The 13,235-nt window shown below is 38.6% G+C and overlaps 1 protein-coding gene across 4 annotated transcripts in view; it reads left to right on the forward strand.

The window, feature by feature from the left end:
* The window catches only part of glrbb (glycine receptor, beta b), a 38,295-nt gene that overhangs the window by 11,681 nt on the left and 13,379 nt on the right, over positions 1-13,235 (forward strand). For all 4 annotated transcript variants that reach the window (XR_013799725.1, XM_079630477.1, XM_079630476.1 and 1 more), the window contains exons 2-5: positions 5,184-5,326; positions 5,657-5,763; positions 9,346-9,413; positions 11,816-12,042. Coding sequence is in view for 3 of the 4 variants with exons in the window: in XM_079630476.1 (XP_079486602.1) it covers positions 5,184-5,326; positions 5,657-5,763; positions 9,346-9,413; positions 11,816-12,042 (545 nt within the window). In the remaining variant the exon portion in view is untranslated. The remainder of the gene's footprint in view (positions 1-5,183; positions 5,327-5,656; positions 5,764-9,345; positions 9,414-11,815; positions 12,043-13,235) is intronic.

Consider the following 13,235-nt stretch of genomic DNA (forward strand, 5'->3'; position numbering starts at 1 on the left):
TTTAGTTTAACCCTTTCTCTGCTGTGTGCAAAATCTCTGGCACTTTTGAGGGCCTTAACATGCTCGAAAACTCTTGAAATTTTGCACACAGGTCAGAACCCGAAATATTATATTATTATATATAGAATAATAATATACATGTTAAAGAATATACACACATACCGGTATATATATGTAACCCAGATAGCATTTATTACCAGTAAAGGGTTAAAGGAAAAAGAGTGTTCTAGACGGAAAAGACATGTATCCAACCACACATCGTGCTGCAGTGACTGACACCTCTGTGAGCCAATAGTAGCAGCATATTGAGGAAGCCGCCCACAGGTCGCGCGGGCGCTGTCTTCAGCAGTGAGCAGATGAGAGCGCATTAGATGAAACAGCAGCACGGAGTATTTCTTCAGAAACTCTGCGTTAAAGAATGAATCTTGTACAGAACTAAGTGCATCTGGAAAGTTGGACTTTGGATACATTAGCCTGAAAAGTCGTCGAAGAGAGAAAAGAGTGAATTGATGATCGGAGGAGAGCAGATGTAAAGGATTTCGGAGTGAATCGACGTGAATGATCTTTCTTTTATGAAACTGATTCTATATCGCTTTGGTGAGTGAAAATTCAGCTATCAATCCGTTTCATATAAAAGACATGCCAAAATCTGTGTGTGTGTGTCTGTGTGGGGAGGGGAGGGAGGGAGGGCACACACACACACACACAAATAGACAGCCCCCCCTGTGTGTGTCTGTGTGGGGAGGGGAGCAGAAAGACTATGAACAATTGTGCCATCTAGTGTTTTATACTATGTATAAATGTGTTTTTTATTTTAAACAAGTGTTTTAAAGTACACTAATTTCAATTAATGATATGCTGCATTTTTATGTATATTTAAACATTATCAAAGTTAGGATGTCATTTTTTTAGTTTCAAAAGTTATCTGTCTCTGTCTCCCTTTGGCTGTCATTACCCTCCCCTCACTCCCACAGTCTCACTTATTTCTTTCTGTATCAAATAATATTACCATAAACAAAAAGTTTGAGTTTCTTTTTCAATCAATGTATTATGTGTAACTTAAAAATAAGCAGATTAAACAGATATGTTTTAGGGCAAGACATGAAAACGATGAAATATAATATAGTATTAGTAAAAGAGTGCAGTATAGGGTTGGATGAATCAGATAAATAACATATTTTGTTAAAAAAACATTTGATTAATTTTCGGTGTTGTGTACTTACAATGGCTGCTGATTTCATGTGTCCGTTAAGTCCATGAGACTGTAGGGTGTCTAATTTTTCATTTTAGGTTTCAGAAGGGTGCTCACGCATACTTTGTGGTTGATATGTGCCCTCGATGCGCACTATTGCAAAACCCACACTGATGCAAGCTCTAAAGCAGACTTCTTCTCGACAGTCAAAGCGGAGTTACGTTATTGCCCGTCGTGCACAGGAACCCTAAAGGCACCGGGGTGGCGGTTTATATATATATATATATATATATATATATATATATATATATAGCTGCAAGCAGCGATGGAGGGCCCAAGCCGGTGGCACCGCCACCGCGGTGCCTTTAGTGCAACTAAAGGCACCGGGGTGGCGGTGCCACCGGCTTGGGCCCGTAATCGCTGCTTGCAGCTATATTTTATTCTTCTTCTTCTTTATTATTATTATATTACTACCTTTTGGTCACTTTTGGGGGCCTTAACGTGCTCAAAAACTCTTGAAACTTTGCACAAATGTCAGAACCTGCGGCCATCAGGGCCCGACTGAAGCTGGGACCCGGGCGTGGCAGGGGGGCTCGCCAGCGCCCCCTGGAATGGGATTCAAAAACATGTCCATATATCAAACACGCTTGCATGAAATAATATGAAACTCGGTACACATATAGATCTCATCGGGCCGAACAACTTTCGTGCTCTAAGTTTTACGCCAGTCCAACAGGAAGTCGGTTATTATGGGTTGTATGGAAACGCATGTTCTGGCATTTGAAACACTTCTCCTAGAGAATTCATCGGATGACCACGAAACTCAATGTGCATGAAGCCAAGACATGGAGGATGATAAATTGCGAGGGGATTTTTGATATCTCGAACGGTTTGGCCGTGGCGAGGAAACAAATTTATGGCGAATATTGGAAACAGGAAGTGTGTTATAACATCCTCATACATTAACTGATCTTGATGAAACTTCAGCAGTGTGTTCGCTGTAAGAGGCCGATCACATGGATGTGACTATTGTGAGTCAAAGTTATAGCGCCACCAACTGGCAGCAGGAAGTGTGTCACTTTCAAGATACTTTTGACCCAAGAGGGGGGGGTTAGTTTTACCTACAGTCACAAAAATCTATATATGTGTTCTTCTCCTTGAGCCGGACAACTTTCTAATTTACAGTCATTAGCTCAGACCAACAGAATAGGGCTATTTAATAAAAATCAAGTCATACATAGGGCTATACTGCCCTCTAGTGATGTATGACAGTCAATGCCAGCATGTAAGGTCTAAATGAGATCAAAATAGTTCAGACATAAATATATATTTATTAGGGTGACTGTGTGAGGATATTTTCCCACCGGTTAATCGACGTGTGACACCAGCGGGAGCTTTTAAATCGCTAACTTAAAAGCGAAAGTAAGTACTGGACGTCCAGTAGGAATGAACTAAAACACATTCACTCTAATTCTGCTCGTTCCTCGCCGTGAACGCGTTATTGCTTGAATTGCGAGTTCAATAGCCTATTATTCTTAATGGAAAACAATAAAACAGTACAATGACAGATTCGCTTAAATAGTCGTTTTTACACAAAATATTCCGTCATCATCTTTTCAGTCTGCTCTTCACCCATGATGATTAATGAAATTGGACTGATCTTTGCTGCGACTCTCGTTCAACTCACGATTTATTAAGCGGACACGTTCAGGTTTTAATAGGTTAGTGCCCGTTCTCTAACTAAACTAAATTATTTTAACACACACACACACACACACACACACACACATACACACACACACGTGCATTGCAATCTCAAATCGACGGTGGAGCGCGATGATATATTTAAATCTGTATATTGTAGCCTAATATCTGTACCTAGTCACACCCCTACTCTTATTAAATGTATGCTTCATATTTCATTTTTAATTTCTAAATTTGATCAATAAATTAAATTATTTAGAATAATAAGACACTATAGGGACACCCTGTGGCTGATCAAATTAAATATTTTAAACTGAAAAATAACAATGCATTAAATAATGTTATGAGATTGTTTTAAATATAAGTTAATTAACGATCGTTGGAAAGAATGATAGGCTATACTTTTGAACATAACACTAAACCTCCTTTAAGTGTCGCAAGGCGACCGTCTTAATGAGCGAGTCATTGATTCATTCGTTCAAACGAGTCGTTTGAACGACTGAGTCATTAATGAATGAGACAGTTGTCTATTGATTGATAATTGAATCTTTGAGTCAAGCGATTCTTTTAAAAAGCGGAATCATTCACTAATGAAAAAACACTGTGAGATGCGCGATGGTTCTGCTGTGATCTTTGTTGAACTATTTTCGCTGCTGAAACAGAACAAAAACAGGAACATTGCATCTAAAGTGTAAGTGACTCATTTTATGCATTTATTGAACTGTTGTATGAAATCAATGTCAATTTTTCAATTGTGATGGTGGTATTCATGAAAAGAGGACTCGTCGTGTGAGGTTGCTTAACTGTATCAATGATATGAAAAAAAATATGAAAACGCCCCATTTTTTAATTGTTCACTGTGATTATTTTGTGAGTGCTTCGCAACATTGTTACCGTGACTAATGTATTTATAATGCACTATCGATAGCAGCTTACAATAAATGTTATAATCAGGATTTTGTTTCTTTTTTCCCCATGTTCTAATCAGGTTGGGCAAGTAAAATCATCTTTGTCTCAACCATGCGCTTTTTAGTTTCATGATTTGGCTCTATAGTTCGGGGTGGATTGCTTGAATTGTGAGTTCAATAGCCTATTGTTCTTACAGTAAATGAAATCGGACTCCTGCTGCTGATCTTTGCTGCTTAAAATAAATAGATTACTGCTCTGTTTGAGGACAAGAAATTAAAACCAATGCAATATGATGAATGTCCAAAAGATGGCACCGACAGACTGTTTTTAAATGAGGTTGGATACATTTTTTTTGCTTTTAAACTGTGTGTGTGTGTGTGTGTGTGTGTGTGTGTGTGTGTGTGTGTGTGTGTGTGTGTGTGTGTGTGTGTGTGTGTGTGTGAGTAGTGCTGGGTATCGATTCAAATTTCAAGAATCGATTCGTTTCCGATTCTCAAGATCTTGAATCGATTATCATTATTCGATTCGATTCGATCCGATCTGATCCGATCTTATATTTTTAAAATACACACATACCGGTATATATATATGTATATATACAATTTTTTTTCTTATATGTGCCCTCGATGCGCACTTTTGCAGAACCCACACTGATGCAAGCTCTAAAGCAGACTTCTTCTCGACAGTCAAAGCGGAGTTACGTTATTGCCCGTCGTGCACAGGAACCCGAAAGGCACCGGGGTGGCGTTTTTTTTATATATATATATATATATATATATATATATATATATATATATATATATATATATATATATATATAAATAAATATAGCTGCAAGCAGCGATGGAGGGCCCAAGCCGGTGGCACCGCCACCTCGGTGCCTTTAGTGCAACTAAAGGCACCGGGGTGGTGGTGCCACCGGCTTGGGCCCGTAATCGCTGCTTGCAGCTATATTTGTCCTATTTAATTTGTGGAAACAATGTGCTTTACTGTAGAAACACATTGTCAGACCACCCACTGTGACAGACACCCATAACCATTTTTAAAGCGGTCACGGATACAACAGAACCACATTTCCTGAGCCAACAGGCCATCAGTCTCTAAGACAGCTAGTGTGTCCTCTGAGAGAGGACGTTGTTATCCATTGATAGCCTGGGAATATTAGTGCTCCGCTTATAAAATGTCTTTGAACAAAGACAATAATATCAGTATAATAATTTTTCTAACTGTAAAATAGTGACATAATATGCAAATGCGTTGTTCTTGACAATGCCTACTGACAATGATATGCCGTTTAAAAAAAAATCTGTATAATGTATGTAATATACCGTATGTACTGCATTATTTGCTCTTAATGTACGTGTTGTTTCTCTTCCAGACTAAGTTGAGTTGCTGTAACATGAAGGCTCTAAAGGTGATTTTCTTGTTGCTTATCATCTGTGTCTGGATGGAAGGAGGATTCACCAAAGAAAAATCTGCTAAGAAAGGAAAGAAGAAAGGAAAACAGGTTTACTGTCCTTCGTAAGTGTATTTGCATTCAACATTTTGTGGCAACATGGTGCAATACATTATGTTGACTTTCTGACTATTACACAGGGAACTATAGAAACAGCTAATTTGCTCTAATGTTGTGTGTGTACTTCACACTGTGGCAAATTAATGCAACAAGCCATCACAATGGAGTCACAATGGTTTTATGTAACTATACATGGTGACTTTTATTATGCTGTCCTTCACAAAAATGAAACGACTTTTTAATAAACAGATGACTGCATTTTTAAACATGAGCATGACTTGATATAGTTTTGTTGTTGTTAAAGACTGCACCCTAACACTTTCTGGTCCCTTCAGGCAGCTGTCATCAGAGGATCTGGCACGGGTTCCAGCGAACTCCACCAGCAACATTCTTAATAGACTTTTGGTCACCTATGACCCAAGAATACGACCCAACTTCAAAGGTCAGTAGGCTACCCTTGCAGTGCCATGATATTTATTACACTGCTCTGTGGAATACTTGATTCTGATTGGTTAATCACATCATCCAGCGGTATGTTATTCCTCGGTAAAAACTGATAACACTGGCTCATTCGAGCAACTGAGGTCAGCGCTATAAGCTTGCTAGGAAATTTTTTTTCCTTTGTAAAAGTTTTGATCCCCCTGTCAGGGTTTATTCTGCAATAACAACCGGCTGGATGTACATTATCCCTTATATATACACTCACCTGCCACTTTAGGTACACTTGTTCAACTGCTTGTTAACGCAAATATCTAATCAGCCAATTACATGGCAGCAACTCAATGCATTTAGGCATGTAGACATGGTCAAGACGATTTGCTGAAGTTAAATTGAGGCATCAGAATGGGGAAGAAAGGTGATTTAAGTGACTTTGAATGTGGCATGGCTGATAGTGCCAGGCAGGCTGGTCTGAGTATTTCAGAAACTGCTGATCTTCTGGGATTTTCACGCGCAAACATCTCTAGGGTTTACAGAAAATGGCCATGAAAAAGAGAAAATATCCAGTGAGCGGCAGTTCTGTGGGCGAAAATGCCTTGCTGATGCTAGAGGTCAGAGAAGAATGGCCATACTGGTTGGATCTGATAGAAAGGCAACAGTAACTCAAATAGAAGAGCATCTCTGAACACACAACATGTTGAACTTGAAGCAGATGTGCTACAGCAGCAGAAGACACACCGGTGCCACTCCTGTCAGCTAAGAACAGAAAACTGAGGATACAATTCACACAATACAACCCTGCAGGATCACCAATATTGCACAATAGAAGATTGGAACAATGTTGCCTGGTCTGATGAGTCTCAATTTCTGCTGCGACATTCAGATAGTAGGGTCAGAATTTGGCGTAAACAACATGAAAGCGTGGATCCAGCCTTGCATCAACGGTTCAGGCTGCTGCTGGTGGTGTAATGGTGTGTGGGATATTTTCCTGGCACACTTTGAGCCCCTTAGTACCAAATGAGCATTGTTAAAACGCCACAGCGGAGTATTGCTGCTGACCATATCCTTATGACCACATGGTATCCATCATCTGATGGCTACTTCCAACAAGACAATGTACCGTGTCACAAAGCTCAAAAATATCAAAATGGTTTCTTGAACATGACAATGAGTTCAATATACCGGTTCTCAAATGGCCACCACAGTCATATCTCAATCCAATAGAGTACCCTTGGAATGTAATGCGATCTCATGCGTAATACAGCGCAGTGATTGGATTAAATGAATCTATTCTCCTGAATAGTACAGAGAAACTGGTGACGTAAAAGCGTACTCTCCAGCCACGGCAGCTGATCACTACTCCGAAGGAATGCAAATACCTCACTTTCCGTGGCATTATAGTTCAACTTTGCTTTTCAACCGGAAGAATGAAATAGCTCAGAAAATAAAAACAACAACAACAACACCTTTCCCTTAAAGGGGTCATGACATGAGAAACCAAATTTGCCTTGATCTTTTGGTATATAAGAGGTCTTTGTACCATTAAAACGTCCTGCAAGTTTCATAGCTTAAGACGTCCTCCCCATTATAAACGAATAATTTATTTAATCAAGCTCTAAATACAGCTCGTTCTGGATCCATGGTAAGAAGTGATGTCACGGTGCGAAGTGACGTACCAGCGTTTGCATATGACCGCCTCCAGCACAAGACAGCTACGCTTTAAGCGCGCAGTGCGCCTCACAAGTGTTCAGTCGACGGACAGCGCGTGGGTCTGTGTACAGGAAAATTACGATGCCACGCAGATGTGCTGTTCCTGGCTGTGGACAAACAACATCTTTGAATACGCTGCCGAAAGATCCAGACGTCAGGGAAAAATGGATGCACTTTATTTTTTGTGGACGTCCCAGTCACGGCAGTGTTAATTTAAGCGTTTGTTCTATACATTTTAAGGATGACTGTTTTGAGGAAAAAATCCCAATATGATGCTGGCTTTGCCAGAAAACTGTTGCTCAAAGATAAGTCCGTGCCGACTATTCTGGGCTCAACAACGACGACGCAAACTTACTTTTTATCATGGCTAATATAAACACATTTGTATAAGAGAATATTGAAAATATGTCGCCTTTCTAGTAGGCCTACATGTGATAGAAAATTAAAAATGTTGCCTTAATCAATGCTGCATCTTCAAAGATGGCCTGTGCATGCATTTTTGTCTGTGGTACACCCTATCATTTCATTGAAATTAGTTAAATAATGTTAAACTGTTAGCAAATTATGCAACAATAATCCGTTTTCAAGTGTCTCGGGTTACAATTTTTTTATTAATTCAAAATAGTTTTACTTTCCATGTGGACACGGGCTGATCCAGTCTCCGTTGTTGTGGTGATGGTTCATTTTCCTCTGATTCCTCATCTGATTCCGGCTCAAACATATAAGGTTTTATCATTGCAAGAGCCATCGCTTCGCATGCATCTCCCGCTACTAAACAGTTGCGCCAAATCCGCAAATGTTCTGGCTGGGGGCGTTAATAATTGATGCATAGGCACTGACGTTAGCCAATCATAACAGTGGGCGTTAACACTGAACTCTTAAAGGGGAAACACCCCCAAAACAGACTGTTTGAATCAGAGGATGAGAAACGGGGTGGGAAAAGGTCATAAATCACTACATTTTAAAAGTTTTCTGTAAAAAAAACTATAGTAATACTGTAATTGCACCTAAGGGAACAATAATAAAATTAAAAAACCCATGTCATGACCCCTTTAATAATAATGGGTGCTAGTGTTGTTTTTATTGATGTGCAAACTGCATATCTGTTAACATCTCAAAAAAACAGTTTTAAGGTTTCATGACCCTTTAACAAGATACTGTCACATCTATAAGGCTTTGTCAAGACAACATTGAACGTTTTTTTCTTTGCTAGTGTAAATGTATTCTTCTGTTGGTACTGTTTACTGATATTTGTCCTTTTCATGTTCACTTGTAAGCTTTGCACTTTTTGCATGCCCTTCTGTAAATAAATAGCCTACATTTATGTACAATTATTAAATAACAAATCACGTTTTATTGTTGTATATACATTGTGGCAGATACTTAATTCTAGGTTATGCTACTGTTGGCAGCCGTTCCATATATAATGAACCAAGTTGTAAAGAGTGAGAAGCTCTGTAACCTCCTGCTCTCTGGCATTCAGTGTAAACGTGGGCCTTGATGTGGTCTGAGTGTTAAGAGCTCACTGTATGATTCAGTGTTATTAGTCTCTATGGCCAGCCAGCTGCTCTTCATATCTGAGCAAGATGAAAGCTCCTGGCAGTCATTAAAGTCAACATAATCATCTTGGGAATAGGAATAGCAGTGGAGTAGTTGGAGCATTTTCCTATAATGCCATGCTTTCCATTTAGTAAATACATATAAAGTGCAAACATATGTTTCATGGTATAAACCAAATAGTTAATGTTAACCATAAGAGTCCGTGAGAAAGTGCTCTGCTAAAAATGTTAGAATGACTTTTGGGGCGTCTTGTTTGATAGATGTGTTTGATGTGCTGAGATGTCCACTTTGTTTGTTTGTTTTGTTTTGTTTTTAGGTATTCCTGTTGAGGATCGTGTGAACATTTTCATCAACAGCTTTGGGTCCATCCAAGAGACCACTATGGTATCACTTTCATACACATACACATCCACACGTCCAGTATGTCTTCAGTGTCACATGATCCTTCAGAAATCAGTCTAATGCTGCTTTGCTGCTCAAGAAACATTTATAATTATTATCAATGTTGAAAAAAGTTTTATGTTGCTTAATATGTTGCTTATTTTTGTTAACTGACACATTTAACAATTTAGCAGGATTCTTTGATAAATAGAAAGTTCAAAATAACAGCATTTCTAAATAGAAAGGAATTGTCTATACTATCACTTTTGATCAGTTTAATTTATCCTTGCTAAATAAAGGTATTATTTTCTCTTTTTTTAAATAGATATTATAAATATATTCATTTACATATTTTCCTCAACATTTGCCATTTTAAAACAGAAATATTTGCGCTGTAATGTAATGGCAAAATCACGGTCAGGGCAAGTTCTTAACTATCAGTCAATTTCTTTGTAAAGTTATTTTACAACAGAAATATGCCTGGAGTATTAATATGTTCATCAAAAGTGGCATTTGTCATATAACTTATTCACAATTTTGGTCAATTCGTAATTCCCTCTTGAATAGGTATCTTGAAAAAGAAATGACTTCACGACTGCTAAAAAAGTATGTTCTAAGTATGAATGTAATCTGGACATACTACGTTTGCCATGTTGCCCTTATCACATGATCTACCAGCGTCAGTTGCGTTGTGTCCTTGAAATGGACCTTGGTCGCTTCACTGCCATTCATAAATGCTCTCCCGTGCTCATGGCATAGTAAAGTGTGATCGGATGCACACTTCAGAATCTCGCCGGAAATAGCAGGCCATACGGTTACTTTATGCCTATACTCTTTTATAAGTACTGTAAATTCAGACATACTTCTTTTGTCACAATACTGTTTTTCGCCTACTATATTGTATGCGATTTCGGATGCAGCCAACCTTTTGAAGTGTTCTAAACACAACTTTTGACCATATTGAGCCATATATTTCCCTCAGTTTTATTCTGCTGGTTTCTTTTCTTATTTCACTATTTTTGCGTTTTCTGATTTTTTTAAAATGTCATTGATGTTGAAATCAATAATTAGATCAAAAGAACATAACATTTTTGTAAAACAACAACAAAAACTATGTAAAAAAGTGTCGTTTTCAGAATGTCAGTTAGTCAGGGGAAACCCCTACAAGACAGATGATTGGATTCATGACTGTGTGCTTTATTTTGGGCTTACCGTGTTTACTTAACACTCCACCAGGGGAAAAACATCAGCTCCAGACCCCACAATCGTACGTCTGGCTCCTTATGAGCAGTGACACGCATAAACAACCCATCATGCCAAAGTGTCTCAGATCACCTCTACTGAAAATATTTCCCCTGGAAAGACATCAGAGGGCTGTGTTTTCTGCCCAGCACTGCATGGTGTCATAGGTTGAATATAGTTTGCAGTCAGTTCTACAGGAGCGCTGCGTGACACCAGGCATTGAAAATGAGGTCCCACTTTGTTGTTGCATCATTCTGCTGTGGTTAACCTTAATATGCACAGGTGGCATTAGACAGAAATACAAAAAGGCTATTCATAACCTCTCCAGAGACCCGACTAGTAAGAAGCAAGCACTACCACAGCTTATGTAGCACTTTATTAACATTTGGACAAGTCCAACAAAACAACACTTGTAAATATGACACAATGCCATCCGTGGTGTGTGTAATACATCCTGAACGTTCCTGGTCAGAGCACGGAACGAAAAACAGGACATACCAAGATGTGAATCATACACGCAAAGACACTTAGGGACCAAATTCACTTGACTCAGTAGTGCAGCTGGAGTGTGGCCATTTTATTTGGCATGTCATCTGTCTTCACAGTATCAGCGCTAGCAAAACAAGCTCCACTAAAAAAATGCCACTTCAAAGCTTTTTGCTCACGCAAGCCGGCAGGGAAGCTGGGGCCAATCTGACTTAACGAACCCTGTGTTTTCCCCAGTGTAGGTGCTCGCATACAGCGTGAGCCCTCATTGCAGCACCCGTTGCATGCCTCTGATGTTTGCGATAGTTGGAAATGTAAATAGGAGCAGCTCTGAGCGCCGCAGCTGCGCGACTTCAATACCAGCCATTATTGGAGCCTAGATACTTCAGAGACAAGCGTTTTTTAAAACATCACTCAGAGGTCGTGAGAAATGCTGGTTGCCATGGCGTTTCCTAAGACACCTGGGCTTCTCTGTCACTCTAAGAACTAATGTGCTGTTTTTGTGTCCAAGTCAAGGCTTCTAACAGTTCCTGTCACGTAACACAAAGACAGGTGTCAGCCCTCCTAGCTAGCACCCACCCACCCAGAATCAAGTTTTCAGTGTCACAAAATAGTTGATTTTTCAGGTTTAATGCAGTTTAACAGATTTATGAAAAATTTCAACCTTTATTTTATAGGATTATCGTGTCAACATCTTCTTGAGACAGCGCTGGAACGACCCCAGACTCCGGCTTCCTCAGGACTACAAGTCGGACTCACTCACCGTTGACCCGACGATGTTCAAATGCCTTTGGAAACCCGACCTTTTCTTCGCCAACGAAAAGAGTGCTAACTTTCACGACGTTACTCAGGAGAACATCCTGCTCTTTATCTTCAGAAACGGAGACGTACTCATCAGCATGAGGTGAAGTTTAATTCTCTCTTCCTGCTAAGCACACAACCTCTGTCTTTGTGGATGGTGACAAATGAGGTCTAAATGCCGGTAACACCTACTCACATTATTTACCACAGCAATCTAAACAAAGCAAACACAAGAGTTTATCAGATGTCAGGGCCTTTTAAAGTGGAACAAATTACCATGCAGTTTGATCGGAAGGTGTTAAATTGAATGCGTCAGCCAGGTTCATAACTTGATGGAAGCCTTTTTCCGAGAAATAATATATAAAATTATGAGATAAAGTTTAAAATAAAAGTTTGAGTTTGTTAAGATTTTGTAATGTTTTTGAAAGAAGTATCTTACTGTATGCTCATCAAGGCTTTATTTGATTTAAAAAATACAGTAAAAATAGTAATATTCGTGAAATATTTTACACATTCTATTTGAATATATTTTAATACATTTTGTAATTTATTCCTATGATTCCTCCAGTCCTCAGTGTCACACGATCCTCCAGAAATCAGTCTAATATGCTGATTTGGTGCTCAAAACACTTACTGACCCCAAACTTTCGAATGGTAGTGTATATTAAGTCACAGTGTGGGATAAAAATTTGAATAAATGAATGAACAATTTTGAGAAATCAAGTTAAATTACTTTTTAATATCTTTTTACTCTGAGGCAAGTATTGATACAATGAAAACAATCATATTATGATTAAACTTTATTTGGAGTGCTTCTCTATTGCACAATGCACATTTCTTAATATTAAGCCTAAAATGTGTTTTAATATCACTATTAGTAAGGATAGTATGATCCCTATATAATATCAGCCTTTAAATGCAAGATATTTAAAGTGTACCTAAAGTATACTTATGGTAGTTTCACTTTAGCACAATCAAATATACTTAAATATATCTTTAGTCGGACCTCAGCACTACTTCCAGATAACTAAAGTACATTAAGTACAATGTTAGTTGTTCCAATTTAGCAGACTTTAAGTATTTCATTATACCAAAAGTACAATTGCAGGGTATTTATATTTAGTATTAGTATATTTAGCATAAAATAAATGTATTTCAAATGCATTTTGGTATATTTATTTTTCACTAGGGTACAGGTAGTGACTGAACCCTCCTCTGAGCTCTTCTTAATGCTTTTAATAAACCTCAGGGGACTTGAAGTGATCTGAGAATTGGAGATTCGATACATCTGTTGAC

The sequence above is a fragment of the Phoxinus phoxinus genome, assembly GCF_949152265.1.
Source record: "Phoxinus phoxinus genome assembly, chromosome: 12".
NCBI classification, from domain to species: Eukaryota; Metazoa; Chordata; class Actinopteri; order Cypriniformes; family Leuciscidae; genus Phoxinus; species Phoxinus phoxinus.